Source organism: Mustelus asterias, chromosome 20, assembly GCF_964213995.1.
Source record: "Mustelus asterias chromosome 20, sMusAst1.hap1.1, whole genome shotgun sequence".
Taxonomy (NCBI): domain Eukaryota; kingdom Metazoa; phylum Chordata; class Chondrichthyes; order Carcharhiniformes; family Triakidae; genus Mustelus; species Mustelus asterias.
The window spans coordinates 51,754,464-51,774,651 of record NC_135820.1 but is presented as its reverse complement, the minus strand read 5'-3'; the positions used below and the strand labels follow the sequence as shown (position 1 = coordinate 51,774,651).

Below are 20,188 nucleotides of genomic sequence, written 5' to 3'. Positions count from 1 at the left end.
GAGGGAGGAAATTAGAAATTGATAACCCATTTCAACGCTGATCGTGGGTGAAAAGGTTCTGTCTCAACCATGGCCAATTTGGATCAAGTCTGCTGTGGAGTTGGTGATCCACCCTGATCAGACCTGCGCTGTGCCTGGCAGTAAGGTCTCTGATGTGGAGATGCCGGTGTTGGACTGGGGTAAACACAGTAAGAAGTTTAACAACACCAGGTTAAAGTCCAACAGGTTTATTTGGTAGCAAAAGCCACACAAGCTTTCGAGGCTCTAAGCCCCTTCTTCAGGTGAGTGGGAATTCCCACAGAATTCTCACAGAATTCCCACTCACCTGAAGAAGGGGCTTAGAGCCTCGAAAGCTTGTGTGGCTTTTGCTACCAAATAAACCTGTTGGACTTTAACCTGGTGTTGTTAAACTTCTTACAGTAAGGTCTCTGACAGCCTCATGCTACTCAAGGATATGATTATCTATGTGTAGGATGGAGCTGGAAACCTGCCTCATTGGTCTGGACTAGGAGAAGGCCTTTGACAGGATAGTGCGCACCTACATGATGGACATGATTTCCAAAGTGCTCTAAAAAGCAGTTACCTGCTGGCGTTGGCAGCGCCCACCTCCGCTTATCAGATGGGTACTCTGAACTTGGAAAACCCAGCCAAACAGCATTAAATTTATGTAACTGCCAAAACCTATGAATGGAGCGTCATTTAACTATGATAATGAAAAATTCCCCTCTCCAAAGTGGGATATTAAGACACACCCAATCATGCCACAGTTAAACTGAAAGTTAGTGGGTTCATGTGGTTAAGTTTCACATATTATCTGATCAGGTAAGTATGCATCACTCTCCCACTCATCATGGAGGAAATAAAATTACTGCTTTTAATCTTACTTTTTCACAGCTGTTTTCAAGAAGTTTCTGTTCCTCACTTCCTGCTTTCTGAAAATATTTATATTTGTCAGAAATTTCGACCAAAGACAGGAAATCTGAGAGGAACATTTTGGGATGTTGCTTCAAGAGAAAGTTTTAAGCAATGTATGTTCATGAAGGAGAAAGTCCCTTGAAGGACAATTTGAAGTAGTGGAAAGATTCATGGACTGATTAAAGGTTTGACTGGCCACGTTGTGTATGTTTCCTCCAGTACTGTAACCATCTTCATATTTTTATGAACTCCCAAGGCCCACATCCATCAGACATGAGTATCGTACTAACTGTCAATCCAGAATTCAGGTACAAAGTTCTTGGGCCACATTTTTTTGACAAGCTGCTGAAACAAGCACAGAGGAAGGAAGACTTGCCATTTGCTGGCTGGCATGCTGACATGTTTTAACCCCTGGACTATTTCTGAAGAGTTGGAGATAGTGGGACAGGGGGTGGGAAAGGATATGTTGACAGGTAGCCAATTAGGCCACCGAAAAAACCTATTAATGCCACTCTTCTGATGCCAACTACAATTTTCCAATTGGCATGCAGACTCCCTGCTGAGGTCGAGGGAAGGAGGTGATCTCTTGGGGGCAGACCAGGAAGATGACCTGTGTTCCATCTTACAAGTTAACACCTCCTCGTGTCCCAATTTTGCAATGATGTTCTACACCCTGTTTAAAAATACGGTATAAGGTCTTGTCAGAAAAACAGCTACTGATTTGGCTTTGCTAAAATGCCTCCTTCCACTGCCTATAGGAATATCTTGGATTTACCTGAAAAATTATAACCAATTTTTTTCTGCCAGAAGCAGCCTAAAGCTAACAACAATCATAACTTATATAGCAGCTTTAATGGAATTAAACATCCCAAGGCATTTCACAGGCATATTATGAAACAAACTATGACACCCAGCCACATAAAGCAATATTCTGACAAATTCTTTCCCACTCCCTGTCCCACTATCTCCAACTCTTCAGAAATAGTCCAGAGGTTAAAACATGTCAGCATGCCAGCCAGCAAATGGCAAGTCTTCCTTCCTCTGTGTTTGTTTCAGCAGCTTGTCAAAAAAATGTGGCCCAAGAACTTTGTACCTGAATTCTGGATTGACAGTTAGTACGATACACATGTCTGATGGATGTGGGCCTTGGGAGTTCATAAAAATATGAAGATGGTTACAGTACTGGAGGAAACATACACAACGTGGCCAGTCAAACCTTTAATCAGTCCATGAATCTTTCCACTACTTCAAGTTGTCCTTCAAGGGACTTTCTCCTTCATGAACATACATTGCTTAAAACTTTCTCTTGAAGCAACATCCCAAAATGTTCCTCTCAGATTTCCTGTCTTTGGTCGAAATTTCTGACAAATATAAATATTTTCAGAAAGCAGGAAGTGAGGAACAGAAACTTCTTGAAAACAGCTGTGAAAAAGCTTGGTCAAATGGGTATGTTTTAAGAAGTATCTTCAAGGAAGAACATGATGTAGAGAGGTGGAGAGGTGCAGGTAGGTAATTCCAGAGCTCGGGCTTGAGGCAACTGAAGGCATGGCTGCCAACGGCGGAGCAATTGTAATTGGGAATGCGCAAGAGACCAGAATTAGAAGAACACAGGTACAGAATTATAGAATGCCTACAGTGCAGAAAGAGGCCATTCGGCCCAGTGAACCTGCACCAACAACAGTCCCACCCAGGCGCTATCCCTGTAACCCCATGTATTTACCCTGCTAATGCCTTGACACTAAGGGGCAATTTAGCATGGCCAATCCACCTAAACTGCACATCTTTGGAGTGTGGGAGGAAACCAAAATACCTGTAGGAAACCTACACAGACACGGGGAGAATGTGCAAACTCCACACAGTCACACAAGGCCAGAATTGAACCCAGGTCCCTTGCGCTGTGAGAAAGCAGTGCTAACCACTGTGCCACCATGCCACATGAGGGTTATGGGGTTGGATGAGATTATACGTATCAGGAGGAGTGAGGCCATAGAGAGACTTGAAAACAAGGAGGAGAATTTTAACATCAAATTGTTGCTTGTCCAGGAGCAAATGTAGGCCAGTAAGCACAGGAGTGATAGGGGAACTTGGTGCAAATAAAGACCAGGGTAGCAGAATTTTGGATATCCTCAACAGTAAGTAACGTTACAAGGTAAATTTGAAAAGTCATGTTTTCATCAGAAGCAGACTGAGTTTGCGAGAGAGAAGCATGAAATGTGACTCTTTAAAACGGGAAAATTGAATAATGCAGAGGGGCAGCAGAGCAGTTCGCTGTATAAACTACAGGAAAATCAAAGGTGGAAAGTGTACGAATGATGATGATGGGGAGGCTGATAGGAAGAAATATGATCATTGATGACAAGAATGAAATAAGAGATAGAGAAAAGTATTGAGGAAAAGAAAAAGAAATCTAAGAAATGAAAGAAAAATCGCTAATTTTCAGAGTATATTTTTATATATATATATTGAACTTTATTTGAAGATGCAAATTAGTGAAACTGAAAACCAAAAAAAAGCATGATAAAGTTCCAGGATTGAACTAAAAGGCAGAAAAGAATGTATACTTGTCAGAGAAGCACAGGGCAGGAGGGAACAGTGAGTGGGGTGCCCAAGGATTAATGTTGGAATTAGTATTTCTTAGAATTTACAGCAGAAACCAGTCCCAAATTGTTCCAATTTTCAGATGATATTTAGAACAGTCGATTCAGAACAGGCAGCTTCGAAATTACAAGACGGGATGGACAATAGATGTTAGAGGGTAGAACAATGGCTGATTAAATTTCAGGGCGGCACGGTGGCACAGTGGTTAGTAGTGATGCCTCACAGCACCAGGGACCCGAGTTCAATTCTGGCCTCAGGTGACTGTGTGGAGTTTGCATGTTCACCCTGTGTCTGCGTGGTTTTCCTCCCACAGTCCGAAGATGTGCAGGTTAGATTGATTGGCCATGCTAAATTGCACCTTTGTTAGGGGGATTAACAGGCTAAATACGTAGGGTTATGGGGATAGGGCCTGGGTGCAATTGTTGTTGATGAAGTCTGTAGAGATTCTATTCTACAAATTTAATACCATGTAATGTTTTCCATGTATGAAGCAAGAACATATCTGCTGTAGTTCAAGTAAGTGTTGAAAGATGTCTCAGAAGACATGGTGCTTTATATGTCCAATGACTGCAGACCATCAACGAGCAAGTTAATAGAATATTAAACTACAAAGCCAAAACTAGTGGAAAAAAAGTCAGAGGTCACAAAATTGGTGTCTAGTTCTTTATTCATTTGCTCACAAGAGTGGGTGACGTTGGCAAGACATTATTTATTGCCCTGTTTTGTTTGCCTTCAGAAGATCATGCATTTTCTCCTTGAATTGCTGATGTCTTTGTGCTGATGCTGCTCCCATTAAATGAAGTTCCAGAATTTTGACTCATTGACAATGAAGGAACAGTGATACATGTGCAGGTCAGGACCGTACATTGAAGGGAAACTTGCAGGTTCATGGTTTTCGCAACATCTTGCTCATCTTTTTCTGCTCAGCTATTATTGGTCACCATGCTAACGTAAGCAGGCTATTGAGACACAAGGGAAATATACAAGCACTGGAGGCATTGCAAAGAAAAGCAACCGGCATAACGCAATTCTTAGAAGCCTAAATTAGGACAGAGGATTGCACAAGAATAGGCCATTTGGCCCAATCAGTCCATGTGGGCAATGCTGCTCCATGTGAGCCTATGAGGAAAACTGCAGAAACCTTTCTGCTGTGAAAGGAAGCAACTGAAAGGTAATGCTTCAGAAATAAGATGATAAATAGCACAGAAAAGATGAATCCATGCAATTATTTAAAATTGGAATGTAAGAGTCGAAAATAAAAATGATAGGAACATTTAGAATGGACATCAGGAAGTTCTTACTCAAACAAGGAAGGAATAATACATAGAAATTGACTTCTCGATAGAGTTGAAAGCCCTGCAAATATTGAAAAACCAATCATATCTTTCAATAGGAAGATTTTTGGGTTATTCTATGTGACTGAACTATGATGGACTAAAGCATGTGATTGGGTGTGTAACTTTTAAGTCTCTTTTTGGAAAATAAAATTGCATACTGGCTTACTTTCAGAATATACTATTTGACAGTGGCTGCTGGAGGCATTTATAATGGGGATGGAATTCATGTTGTTGGAAGGTTAATTTTATTCTGTAGTAGAAGGAATTGTCAGCTGTGTAATGCAATTGTACGCTAATAACTTAGGTGAAAGAGTCACTGAACAGAAACTCAGGGGTGCTGACATATTATAGGTACTAGTTAAAACTTGTGGGTAATGTTGCACTCGCAGACCTGAGTTATACTGCCAAGTATGTGTCCATTTCCAGCCATTGAAATGGAATGCATATACGTAGCATTTCACTTGCCAGCACTGTACATTGTTAACTTTTAAACTTTGTGGAAGCTGAATGTTAACATTTAAAAGGTTCAAGACTGTTGATCTTTAACCTGTATGAATCTGAAATGGTGCAAGATATTTTCTGGAGGTTTTCTCTTTCCAGTCCACTTTAGACCTGGGTACTCACAGGGAAAAAGACCCATTTGTAATTGTGTCCAAAGCTGGTGCAGCTTGAAGCTAAATACCCCATTCATTTACAAGGATGTGGCCGTTCGCTGGCTCAGCCAGCATTTATTACCCATCCCTTGTTGCCCTTAGGAAGGTGAACTGCCTTCTTGAACCAGTGCAGTCCCTGAGGTATATGTACAGTGCTGTTAGGGAGGGAGTCCCAGGATTTTGACCCAGCCACAGTGAAAGAACGGCGATATATTCCCAAGTCAGGATGGTGAGTGACTTGGAGGTGGTGGTATTTCCAGGAATCTGCTGTTCTTGTCTTGGCACATGGTAGATGGGAAGGTGCTACAAATTTTCACACTCTTTAGACATTCGGGAAGGTTCTCTTCACAATTGAGGATTGTCCAGATTTGATGCAAGTCAGCTACAGAGATTAGTCTACAAAATACATCTGTAAAGATCGCCCTCTAGAGTAAAAGGGACCCAGTCTCGCGATCTAATCAATTATTAGCATTCCTGACTTTCTCCCTCTGTTTTACGCACATCCTGATGAAAATTAAAGAAACTCCACTTCATATTAATGCACACCTCCTCGCCGACCAAGAATAAGCATGTTGCTGCAGAACAGGAGGGCAGAATAGCAGTCAAAGTGGTAGCCAAAAGTAAGGGACTATCTCTAACGTTCCACTTTCTGGAGTGAAGCATCGAAAGGTATTTTCTGTCTCCGGAATCATTTGAACTTTGCACTAAAACGGAACGCCAACTGGTAAAACTTTGTCTATCAGTAGGTTCACTGTGAAAGCTAGTTTAGGTATTCGTTCCAGTCTGCAGGATAGTACTAGCAGCTTTTGTTACTATCCGCTGTACCCCCAAAAAAGGTTTGACTTGATATAACAGAGCCCTTTGTGCTTATAAACCCGCCGCTGTGGATCTGACCAAAAAGAAAAGCAGTCATGAATTGCTTATCTCGAAAAAATTAGGTGCAGACCGGTTCTCAACAATGAGAGTGGAGTTGTTTGCGGTGACCCTGCTGCTGGGTTCCACTTGAAGTTTTAAATGAGGTTTTGCAGACAGTCCCTTCACTCGGTTTCCTGAGCATGTGCTTGTTGTTTCATTGGTAAGAAAGGAGAGAAAAGCGGAATTTGCCTGGACGGTAGCATTTTGATGCAGATTGCAGCCCCGTCACATTCTTTGGGAAGTTGTGTTCTGCTGGTGCTTGTGTTTTATTTTGTGTTCTTGGTTTTCTTCCTGCAGCTGAAAGGGTGGAAGTTTAAGAACAAACGTGCAATCATAGCTCGTCAGTTTCAGTGACTTCTAACGGGAGTGCAGTGGGGACTTCTCAGAAGCACAGCAGCAGCGAAACGGAGCGCTGCTGCCCTGCTCATCTGGTGTCTGTGTTTTTACGAACAGAATTGAAGAGGGAAGCCGGCTCGATCCACTCAAAGTATTTTCCATATGGTCAAAACAACCTCAAACACACACAAAAAAAATGAGAGGGGCTCTTAAGCCAGAGGATTCCCAAGTGTTTTAGAGAAGCGGTGGAAATCTACATACTCGCCTCTCTCTTTTTTGCCTTGCCCCCCCACCTCCGAACAGCCTTGTTTACTTCAAGTAGCACAGGAACATGGATGAAGAAAGTCACCAAGAAAATGGAGTGGAGAATGGAAAAGACACGGATCGGCAGCTCCGTCTTCGAGTCTGTGTGATGAATGAGATTTTAAAAACGGAGAGGGACTACGTGGGGTCCTTGAAATTTCTGAAGTCTGTAAGTGATTCTTTTTAAAAAATTTTGTTTAAACCCTGTTCTGCAGCAAGTTCTCTTCCTCCAAGGGTTGTGAAATGGGTAAATCAAGGTTAATGTCCAACATCATGTTAGTGAGCAGCAGTTTAATTTCGGCTGCTCATGGCTTTGGTGTGACTTCACTTGCCCCACATTCACTTCTGAGATCGCTGTTATTTGAAACTTTTGTGTCAAGAGTCAAGCCTCTCTTTTGAGGTCGGTGGACTTGACTGGCTACCGGGGCCAACGTAACCGGCAAAGATATTGTTGTTTAAAGGGACTTGGGAATTGTAATTTGGGGAAGTTAGGTTTCGGTGAGATCTGCTTAATTTTAGTGCAGGGGGGAGTTACACCAGGGGGGTCTGGTGGAATGAGGAATCGATCCATTGAGCCGCTGAAAGCTTCTTGGGACCACTTTTTATATGTGTCTATAACGTATAAAATATGTAAGCACTTCTTTAGGCTCAGATCAATTGTCAGATCAAGCCCAGAATGGGGTGCCATGTCTCATCTTGTCAGCTTGGATATTGTTTATCCCTCTTGTGGGGACCTTGATTGGGATTGAATTCCATTTTGAATTTGGTTTTAAGAGCAAGCAAGGAATGGATTTGGGTTTGCCCAGTCCATTCCGAGTATTAGCTTTGTAACTTTAAGAATTGAGTAAAAAAAGAAATGTGTGGGATCAATGTACATCCTGCAATGGGGGTTGGAAACAAAATGAAACGTTAAATGTTTCCAATGTTGTTAGACTGTTAACGAAACCCAAATACAACATCTTGCATCTTATTTGGAATTCAATTTGAACCATTTTCCCCCAACTCGATCATTTGTGGGATAGTGATTCTGAAATTGGGTTTGATGTTCTGATGCGGTAATTAAACTGACCTGTTGTTCTGTGGTTTCCAGTTGAGACGGAGCGACATCTATTAGCAGGTTCGTTTGTTGCCGATAAGGCGTGCTGGGAGCTGAAAGGTGTGCCATATGGTTTGTGTAAAGTCAAATGCACGCTCTCCAGACACAATGAGGTTAAAGGGGGAAAGGCGCCGTAAATCAGTCTGCCTTCTTCCTGGATTGAACATCTGAGCATTTGGCCCCAGCCTCCCCCCACCGGGACCTAAATCAACCTGACTTCATTCGCAGTACCTTTCTTTTGATTGAACAAGCCGACAGGACAACCGATTTCAGATTTCCAGTCCTTGGTTGTTTGTGTATTTGGGTGAAATTAGATTCAGGTTTCACTTAGAATCTGAATCTGAAGTGGTGAGAGTTTCCCCACCCCCATCCTCATCAGTAGGCTAGAGTGGAGGTGGGCATGACCTGATTTAATGGTTGGTTGTCAAATGTTGGCATTTATGTCAAATTCCTAAAAGAAAGCTGTGCTAAAATAGAGTTTCTTTTTGTGGGGGATGGGGTGGTCTTTGAGATAAATACTATGAACTGTCGACCTATTTTCTGACTGGGATGTACAGGCTATTGTAGGTGACTCTTGGTTACAAGTTCTGAAAAACATCCACCTCAATTTCCTCTAATAACTTCTTAAAACTCATGTGTACAGTTGTCCCACTCTCATTTAAATTTGCTGTAATCACCCCCCCCCTTCCCGATCCTTGCTATCTCCAATTTCTCTTTCTCCAATTTACCTTTCCCCTCAAGTCCTTGAAAGTGACCCCCTTCCCCCCCGACCCCAATTCATTCCCACCATTCCTGGAACTCCAGATGTGAATTCTTTCATCAGGTTCCCTGCACTCCCCCCCCCTCCCCCCCCCTCCCCTCCCCTCCCCTCCCCTCCCCTCCCCTCCCCTCCCCTCCCCTCCCCTCCCCTCCCCTCCCCTCCCCTCCCCTCCCCTCCGTACTGAGACAGTTCTTTTAAAAATCACAACTGGAACCTTGAACACAGTCACATAAGGCAACTTTCTCTCTTTGTCTCCCTTGACCTGTGCCTTTGTAGCGGTTTCCCATAGTATCCTACTCCATGATCATCCAACTGACTACTCTCATGTGATTCCATTTTTATCCAACTAACCATGGTTGGAGAATCACTTGAAATGGCTCCTTTTCCTGCTCCCACACTATTTCCTCAGGTGTCCCACGCAGATCTATTCCTGGCTCCCTCCTATTTCCCATCCACATGCTTGTACTTGATTACATCATCTGTTACCAAAGACAGTGCTAATTTCTTATTCACACTGACGACTGCCAGCTCTACCTCACCACCACCACCTCTCAACTCCTCCACTTTGCTAATTGATCGGACTGCTTATCCAGCATGCAGTACTGAATGAGCAGAAATTTCCTCCCATTAACTGTGAACTTTTATTCCAAACTCTGTTCCCTGCTGCTGACTCCATCCTTCTCCCTGGCAACAGCCTGACATTAAGCCAGCCTGTTTGCAATCTCGCTGTCATATCCTGAGATGGGCTTTTGATCTCCTATTCGCCCCATCAATAAAAGCTATAACCATCTATTTCCACCTATAACTTCACCCTGTCTCAGCTCATTTGTTGTTGAGAACATAGAAACATTTATGTTTTTGAATCCTCTGGGCCTGACTATTTCCATGCACTCCCGGCTGCTCCACTCTGTAAACTTGAGGCAGTCAAGACTCTGCTGTCTGTGTCTTAACTCACAGCAAGTTGTTCCCATTTCACCTCTGTGCCTGCGTTGGCTGTCAGTCAAGCAACCTTTTGATTTTCAAATTCTCGTCCTTGTTTTCAGAACCCTCCATTGCCTGACCCCTCCCTATCTCAGTAATCTCCCTTCTCCAACTCCTCAACCCTCTGGGATATATCTGTCTCCTCTAATTTTGGCCTTTTGTGCTTCCCCAATTATATTGCTTCATAGTTCTTTGCCATGCCTTCAGTTGTCAAGGCCTCAAGCTCTGGAACTCCCTCACTACACCTCTTTACACCGTTTTCCTTCTTCGGCGTTCTGACGAGCTTTTCTTCATCTGACCTTGTGCCGCCTCAAGTGGTTTGCTGTCATGTTTTGTTTTATAATGCTCTTGTGAAGCACCTTGGGGCTTCATTCTGTTAAAGGCGCTCTATAAATATATGTTGCTGGGAGTAAGGAGCTGATTATATATGTTCAAATTGAATCCAATTCATGGTTCCCCACAAGAGAGACAAACAAGGTCCAAACAAGATGAGGCATTGCACCCCATCTTGGGCTTGATCTGATGCTTCATCTCACATATATGTTAACGTATTACATATGTGATATGAACTGCTTACTCCAGCTCTTGAGATACATCAGTGTAGATAGAAGGCTCACCAAAACTGTTACGGAGTGAAGCTAGATTGGCCAGAATCACTCTTCATTTGATATAGTCGTTAATAATATCTCCAATGGTATCTCAACAGGATCATCTATACCAGGTATTCCTGGATGAACTGCAGTGCTTGGTTTTATTGTTGCGGGTGTATAATGTTGCCATTTCAACTTCTTCAACACTGCTGGCTGCATCCAAATGTTTTAATGTCGTTTTCCACAGTTAAAATGGGAATCCTGAAGGTATTGATTCAAAAAAAAAAGGAACACATGTTCCAATTGTTGCCAATAGCTGAAGTTCTGATGTATGTTGACACCAGCTCTGATCATTCAGTGAGGTCGCAAAGGACTCAGTGTTTCAGGGGTTTTCTCTTGTTTTTTTCAGTAACTGCAAAGTTCTGACGTTAGTTTAAGTTTGTGGTGTATAAGCTGTATCTAAATAATTGTCCTGTATATTTTATATATTGATGGCCCGTGGTCATAGGGTTCAACGCAACATGTGCACAAGCACCAGGTTGTGAGGTGAGTTACTGGTTGGAAAAGGGAAGTTACTACATTGTGAGAGGGCCTCTGTCTAAATGAGACTTGTCACCTCAACCTCAGTGGGGAGTTAATCTCACAGTGGAACCATTGCTTTCTCAAAGCTACTTCTATAAAAATTGGCATTCAGGAGTTGCATACAAGTAGCCTGACATTGTATATGAGTGTCTAGAAAGTCAAGGCAGCTGCATATTGTAATGTCACGCATAAGTCTTTGCACCAAACGGAAGGCACATCTGTCACACAGATGAGGAAATTCTAAACCTTGGTATAGTAGCTGCTGGAAGGTGTTATTTGGAGACTGGTTGTAAATATGATTTGCTTCTACCTCCAGGGTTTGATGCATTCCATGATTTGGTTTCAAGAGGCAAGCAGTTGCTGCTCTGCACTATAAACTGGTGGGACCAAGCGCTTGCTCATTGTGTGTTAGGTGGATGGTGATGCATGTTTGGTGAAAGTTTTGGAGTGTGACTATATTCCAAATGTGCTCTGGCTGTCTAATGACCTACGACTGACTCTAATTAAATTTACTCAGACCTTCTGCAATATGCATTACATCTTGCTGGCTTATGAAACTTGGCTGCAAGTGAATGAAGCGGAGGTCAGATTTATCCCCATCTCCATGGTAATTTCCTCCTCTGGATTGTTATCTTCTTTATCACTGCAGACTTCGGATGTAAAACTGTTTGGACCTGCATCTGTTACTTGTTGTACTGTTGGAGCATTGTCAACACATTTTAGCCATGTTACAAAGTCTTCCTCATCTATGTCAATACCTACATCACTTTGCATTCACTTGGTATAATGCAGGTGATCAGCTGCCTTAGCTTTGCTTACATGAAAGTATTTCCCTGCATCTTTTTCATGAAACATTCTAACAGCGCACAACATCTACCATGCATTTTGCAAGTGTCTCCTGAGTGACACTATCCCATGCATTTGCCAAATAGGATCTTTAATACTGATAGCCTTCATAAAAGCAGTGACACCACGATACTGAAAATGTTCACGAGATGTTACAGAAAATGTTCTTGGAGTGACTTTTCATTGATCAAATGTCCATTAGCTGAATTGGCGATGTGCAACTGGGGGATAAATATGTAGAGAAGAGATGGTCAGAGTCTAATTGTCCCGCAAGTGTCTTGTGCAAACATGCAATTTTGCACTCTAGTTGCCAACCCAAACTTTTGACAGTGTGCACAAACCTTGAGGAGAAAACAATTATGGAATCATTTACGCATGATCTCCTGGACAATCCACACACATTTGGCTTCATAAAGCACTTGCAGAATTTTCATCCTTTATGAAAGTATGAGGATTAACACTTCTGCCAATAACCAAGAGTTTATATTTAGGTGTTCCGCAAGTGAGCATGTTGAATCTTTCTGATCTTTGCAACAGCATGCCCCTGTCTACTCTACAACAAGTGTGTAACAGGCAAGCGGGCTGAGAAAGCTCCCATCTTGTCTGCGTTATATATGTGTTCAAGGTGAAGTTCCTCATCCTTTTGTTAACTTCACAAATTCAATTACGTACAACAGCCTCTCTATCAGCAAAAGGTTGTTCACCGGTAGCCTTTAAATGGTGAATCCAATGCCTATATTTAAATTTTTGCAACCAACCTTGAGAGTTCTTACCACAAATTATCTCATCCATATGAAATCATTTGGCCTTTTCCATAAGCAATATCCCTGAAATAGGAACCCCCTCAGTATGAGGTTGTCAGAACCATTCGTATAGCACATTAGGTTTGCAGGCCGATGAATGTGCAGTGTTCATACATGCCACTTGCTGCAAATAATTTTAAATAGTTTTTCGTGCTGTTTAATGTCATAAACCATTGAGACACCCACACCATGCACCCTTCTGTAATTTCTTTATGACTTCTACCTTCTTCAATATTGCAGGTGTAGCATTGTTGCATATGGCTACACTTCCCTTTAGTTCCCAAACTTTTTTCACTGGGCCGCACTTTCGGAATAAAAATTTGCTCGCACCACACCAAATTTTTTATTGATAAGAAATACATTCAAAAACAAAAAAAACCAACTCCTAGTAGTGCTTGATTCATAACATAGAACACTACTTTATAATATGATCATGGGGCATCCAGAAAGTATAAATCAATGCTTGTTTAAACCATGTTTAAATGTTTCTTTGATTGTCCTTGAATCTTCCCGCCACACTTGCCATCCTCTCTCGCCTCACCAGTGTGGTGCGCCGCACCCTTTGGGAACCACTGCCTTAGGTGCACTGATGAGGCATTAAAACAAAACAAACCATACCCTGGAAATGCTTGGATCTGCACAAAAACACCACTGCAAAGGAAGAGGAGGGGAGAAAGAGATGGAGAAATGGAGGAATAAATCAACTTAACCCATGGTGAATGGCTTTGTCACCTTGTGCTGTGCCATACAATCGCCCCCACCCCCCAGCTGTCACTCATCATATTCTCCCCTAAGATCAGGTGAACCCATGCAATGCCCAAATGGTGGAGTTGAGCAGCGAGTTTGTGGGTCTGTTCACACGATTTCCAGACAATTGGTGTTTCCGGAGTTTAGATTTCTGAATCGGAGAGGTTATAGTCTAACTTATTTTTTGTGTGGATCAGATTCCAGGTTGGGTGGAAAGAAAGGGTGGTGCTTTGGATTTGATATTCCTCCCCCTTCACCCTTGCTTTTAATCTAGTGTGTTGAAGTCTGAGTCTATCTAGTGCCAAGAATTTAACTTGACTTAAAATTGTGGAATATGGTTTATTTCACCTGTATAAATGAAGCATTTGACAGTGCAACACTTAACTACACAAAAAGGCTGCAGGGAAAGTTTGGACTTTATAAATTTGTTAAAATGGATTTGGGTTGAAGACTGGGAAACTTAGTTTTTTTTTGTACAGCTCATGTTCTTATTTTACATGATGACATGGTATTTCTGAGGTAATTTTGGGGATTGTAGTAACACTAATTAAAATGATCTTTCAGAGTCAGTTGAATTGGTCAGAATGGAAAGTGTGACTGAATTGTCATGCAAACCAAAATACCAGAAGCCCACACAACTCCCTGTTTGACTGAAAGTACTGCAGAGGTTTTGTAAAATGTAATTATTGACTGGTTGCCAGATGTACTGGCTCGTGTGTCACTTGATTCTTCTCAGGACTTTGAACAAAATGTGTTTGTGATTTACTGGTGGCCGATTCATATTTTCAAAGAATGGAGTTATACAGCATAATAAATGGTAATGTGCTGGTTGTGCTCAAAACCTAGTGCTTTCTTCATTAAGTAAATGATTGGCATGAACTGGTGGAAGATGTTTGAATTATTTGTACTATTGCAACCCCTGGGTGGTGATGCTAAATAACACTTCCAGCTTTGGGTCAGAGATTTGTGTCTTTTCACATTTTGTGAACCTTGGTTACGGTTGATCATCCTCATGTATAAATATATTCTTTCCAACATTTTAATCCTTGTCGATTCAAACCTGCTCATAAAGCTTTCTCTTTAGTTGGGGGAATAGGAAAACCATGTCAAATGTTCCCTTTTTGCTGTCCTTGAGTGATAATTTCTCCTTTTTAACAAAAAAATTAACCAATAACTTCTCAAATTTCACCAACAGATTCAGTGACTTGTATTTTTTGTGTAAGATTTGAATTTCTGTTTTTACGCTTTTGGCTCCTTGGTTTTAAATATCAATTGATTTTTTTAAAAGGCTTGGCTTGATGTATTATTAAAAACGTCTTGAATTAATTAAGATATTGACATCAGGCTAAGTTACCTCTTTGCTGTGGTCATGAGTGGTCACCAGCTAGAATGAATCCAAAGTAATATCCATTTTAAAAAATGGTTTACCTCCAACTTTAAACTTACATGCTTTTTTTGTTGTTGCAAGCATTTAAAGCATTGTATTCTACAATGCATCAATGCATCAGATGTCTCTGCAAATTATGCAGCCTATTTTTAACTAGTTTTCAACTCCTCCAAACATTATCAACATTAACTTTTTTTTGGGATGTCTATTAACTCCTAAGACTTTATGAAAATGCACAATGTGGTACTGTACGCAGTCGTACTCATCGTGAAGGTTCCATTTTCATTCCACGGTTTGTACTGTTGGCTTTTGGACGAAATGTTAAACCCAAACCCCTCTTTGCTCTCAACTGGATATAAAAATATAATGGCACTAATTTGAAGAAGAGCTGTGGAGTTATCCCTAGTGTCCTACCCACTATTTATCCCACAATCAGCATCACAGAAGCAGATCATGTTGGATTGCAGATTGTGGGAGCTTCCTCTATGCAAATTGGCTGCTGAATTCTTTTACAATAGTCCCTAAACAGATCAATTTGAACAAATTGTCTTAACCAATGCTACAAGATTTCATTAACTTTGTGCATAACTGATTTAAGCAAAACAAGCACAATTAACAATATGGTTTTTAACTATGCAATTTATGCATTTAATGTAACTTCTTACTTTCCCCAAGAATTCTCTTATGAGTTATGATATCTTATGGGCTCCACCCATCTCCATGATAATGTAACATACCCTGGGATGTCCAGAATAAGACCTTTGGGTCAAGTACCCCTTAATTAAAATTCTTATTTGATCTGCTGAAAGAAATTGATTTTACAACCCTTGAGAGTTGACTGAATACTTTAAAACTGATTTGACTCTAACTCCTCAAAAAAAATCTCTGCACTGCCCTTACTGAAATGATTGCAGACATCATGTATCCTGTTGTTTAGCTACGAAGTCCACCTGTAGTTTTTATAATATTTTTCTAGCTTTTAATCTGTTAAGCCAACATGCTCCCAAACCTTCAGGTGTAATAGGCTCCAAGCTTGTTTGGATTGCATTTACCCCATCTTCTGCAGTTAGAACGTTCATTGATAAAACTAAGTTATACTCAAAAGATATGAGCCATGAACGAGAAATTCACAAATAGCGAATCTGCTTCGATGATACTTAATTGGTTACAATGTTCTTTTGGATGGCATGATACAAGTGCAATTATTTTTCACAGTCGATTTCACCAAAGATACTACCAAGCCACAACCTCGGTACACTAGTATGGGGGCAGAGGGCGATGGATACAGATTCCTGCTCTGATTCAGCATTTGATTCAGTGGGAAGAGTGCTGGGGGACATTAGATGAGGATGGGTATGGTTGTGATTTATCTTGTGCTGAAGTATCTATCTATCACTTGGTATGCAGACACTTGGGTGAAGAATTGGAGGGAAGACACTGTTAATACCGCATGTAGCATCATCAGTTTCAGCCAGGAAGTACCAAAGTCAGAAAATTGGAAGGAAAATTCAGCTGAATTTCCAAGAGGGAGCAATGTTTCTTTGCAGAGCAATGTTGATTTTAAGCTACTCTTGACTCCATTATTCCTCCTTTGAGAAGGATTTGAACTCCAACCTGGTTTTTATAATTTTTCTTCCTATTCTCTTTTTGAAACGTATTAACCAACTCAAAGCTTCCGAGCTCCACAAACGGATTCGTAGTAATTTTGAAAGTTCATCAAAAGCTATTTAGAGCGTCGGCATATGTTTATGTTTACAAATATCACTCATAATCAATTCTTATTCCTTCATCCAAGTTGCACTTGAAATGGTGGTGACTGACACTTTTATTGATTGTACCAAAGGGAGTAATATTGATTGCAGATAACGATTATACTGTTTTTAAAATTTCAAATACTTGACATTTAAAAAATATGGACAATTGAAAGTTTGCCTGATACCCTTTACTGATCTGGTATTGTTCCTTGCATATTAGAATAATTCTGTATACATAGGTAAGTGATTGGTTCACCTCTTGAGGATTGGGATCAATTGTAAAATGCATCAGTTCCTCCACAAGATTCGATATTTTGAGGACTTGCCAAACTGATACGTAATATCAGGTAATATTCATAGGTTTAACCTTGACTAATTGGAAGTCCATTTGTCCAAGTCTGTCCAAGTCACAAGTGCACTATCTTAACTCTGTTTATTGGTACAGAGGTATAAATGTAGGATGTAAGCTTGTCCTTGCTTCAGCATTGGGGTGGATTGTGGGTCATCTAACCAAGTAACTTGTGCATAAATTAACTGGCCATCTTACAAAAAAAACGTACATCCCAGACTGATGAATCTTCTGCATGTGATTGATCTTGTGCACAAGAGAAATTTGTCTATTCACTTGGAGAAGAAAAAACTGCCCAGGATTTATAGTGAAATGAGGGTGGCATCGTGGTTAGAACTGCTGCCTCACAGCGCCAGAGACCCGGGTTCTATTCCAGCCTCGGGTGACTGTGTGTCTGTGTGGAGTTTGCATGTTCTCCCCGTGTCTGTGGGTTTCCTCCGGGTCTTCTGGTTTCTGCCCACACTCCAAAGATGTGCGGGTTAGGTGGATTGACCATGGTAAATTGCCCCTGAGTGTTAGGGAGATTAGCAGGGTAAATATGTGAGGTTACGGGCATAGGGCCTGGGTGGAATTTTTGTTGGTGCAGGCTTGATGGGCTGAATGGCCTCCTTCTGCACTGTAGGGATTCTATGGTTCTGGTATGTGAGTACTTGTGTACGTGCTTCAGAATTTGTTCTGTTACTGCAAACAAGTAAATAAGCATCCTTCTGGTCAAAGACTTCTGGTCAATAAGTATTGATAATAAACATTAAGTTGGCAATGCAAACTTTTCAAATGGATAAATAGTTGTACTGTAGCCACCTTCCTTCATAGCAAACTAATTTTTTAGTGGGATAATTCACTGATTGGAGCTTATTGATCAGGTTAATGATGGGAAACCATTTTAAAACTCAAAATGAGTTGTGCCAAACTTTTAAGTTGAGCGCTACCTTTGTGGAAAAAGTAATTTTGGTAAAGCCTTTATTTTCATACCAGAGGAGACCTGTGCATCATTTTTGGATAATATGTGATTTATCATCACCATGTGTGTCTGCCAACAGATGAAGAAAAGTTTGTTTCACAAAGACATTACCACTTTTCGGTTTTCTTCTGTTGGAGAGAAGTATGCATCACATTTTAACTGTTTGAAACATCAGTCGTGAATAAACTTAGCTTTCTGCTTCTTGCCAAGGAACACTGTTGGTTAAGAAAATGAAAAGGGGAAGTTTGCTGTCATTCACACACACCATCGAGCAACTGGGCCTTTGTCCTACTCTGCTGGGCTCTTGGACAATAGGGTTTTTATTTCATTTCATGCCTAAGAGAGAACAGGCTTCTTTTACAAGAGATGAGTTTCACTAATGAGCCAAAAATGGACTCTGCTAAAATAATGAGTTTTTTGGTAGTGCATTTTCTAAGTAACTTGTTTTTGTTGAACAGATTTAAGTTTTGTGCATGGTTGAAAACAAGATGGCTGCTATTACTTGTATGAAAACAAAACATTCCTTTTGATGTACTGTTTTCTATAATGCTTCACATCATAAGAACTCTCATTGCGTAGTTACCAGAATTACTCTGGTAACCTTTTTCGGATTTGTATTGTGGGTGGGGGGGATGACGACAATATTCTGGAAATTGTACATCAGGAACTGCAAGCACACATCAAAAGAACAAATAATAATTTGTAACCCTGCACTACTGCCACTTGTTCCATGTGATCCTTGAGGCATAATTGTAACTGTGGCTGCATGGATTTAAGTGCTGATTAACAATGCACTGAATTTGTATGAGAAGGTCATGGTGTGAACGAAGGGCATGAGGTTGATTACAGTTTTCATTACTTTCAAAGCTGTGTACTTTTGGTTTCCTTGAAAAGTTTGTCTAATTTATTCTTAAACTGTAGGAGGCATGGTTAATATTGCACACAGTAAGAGTTTTAACAACACCATGTTAAAACCCTTACGGTCTTTACCCCAGTCCAACGCCGGCATCTCCACATCATAATATTGCACAGGCATAAAAGCAGTACAGTTTTAATCCTGACTTGTGTATAAAATCCAGCATGGTGAGCATTAAGAAATTAGTTGTGAAGCTTGCAGGTTGACCTTTGTGACGATTGCGGTAGAATTTTGATACTTTGCGAACAAAAAAGATTAAATTTTAATGTGTCATTTGAAACTCCCGATTTGCAAGTCTACATTTTCCCCACTCCAAGCAAGCTGCCAATTTTCACTTCCCAAGATGAGAAATCATCAGTTTGAAATGTGCGCAGTAAATATTCCCCGGCTGCGTTGGCCTGTGGTGGTGGTCATGATAGGATTTCCTTTTAATTGGAGACTCTAAATTTCTGCCCCTTGCAGCTGTCAGCTTGATGTGCATTTTTGCCTTGGGCTGCAGAAATGGAATGGCCATCTGAATGCAAAATTAATGCCATTAATACTGAAAGCTTCAACTGAGGTTCTGATAATGGATTCAATCCATCATGCTAATAGCAATTCTGGGCAAATGAGTTGCTAGCATTACCAGTAAACAGCTTTTTAAATGGAGTGCTTTGTGTCAAAAGTAGATGTTACATCAAGCAAAATTGATTTTCGTTTCCAACAAGAAAATGTCGAGGTGGCAGTGGTGGCAACAAAGTGCCTGGAATTGAAGGGAAGGGATAAAATCATTCAAGTTCTACAAGTTAGCATTAGGTACCAGTAGGCTGATGAAAAAGCTGATCTTGCAAAACAAATGCTCAGGGCTCCAAATAACGAGTGGAATTCAAAGTGCAGCAACTTAAATGTATTTAGTGTGTTTAATATAGTGCAGCAGCAGCATCCCAAGTTGCAAAATAAGAGTGAAAGCAATAAAAACAGAACTACAAGTAGGAGATGCTGGGACAGATGACCAAAAAGGTTGATCAAAGACGATGGTTTTAAGGAGAATCTGGAAAAGAAAAAAGGGTCGAGAGATGGAGATAATTCAATCAAGACAGCTCAAAGCATAGCCACCAATGGCGTGGTGTTGTTGGACTTGGAGCCAGTGATGGTCAGTAAGCACGGGAGTAATGGGTGAATAAAACTTGGTATGAGTAAGGTCACAAGCCATGGAAATTTGGATGACCAAGTTTATGGAGGGTGAAGTGTGGAGGGCTGGTCAAGAGTGCGTAGGAAGAGTCAAGTCTAGAAACAACAATGGCATAGATGGGGGTTTGGTGAACTGTTAGCTGTGGTATAGTGTGAGTTGAGCCATGGTATGCAGGTAGACGTAAATGG

General features: G+C 41.0%; 1 protein-coding gene across 1 annotated transcript in view; it reads left to right on the top strand.

The window, feature by feature from the left end:
- The first annotated feature begins 6,587 nt into the window (after positions 1-6,587).
- prex1 (phosphatidylinositol-3,4,5-trisphosphate-dependent Rac exchange factor 1) overlaps positions 6,588-20,188 on the top strand; it is a 204,203-nt gene continuing 190,602 nt past the window's right edge. Inside the window, exon 1 of the mRNA XM_078236543.1 lies at positions 6,588-7,226. Within this exon, the coding sequence (XP_078092669.1) occupies positions 7,086-7,226 (141 nt within the window). The 5' untranslated portion in view covers positions 6,588-7,085. The remainder of the gene's footprint in view (positions 7,227-20,188) is intronic.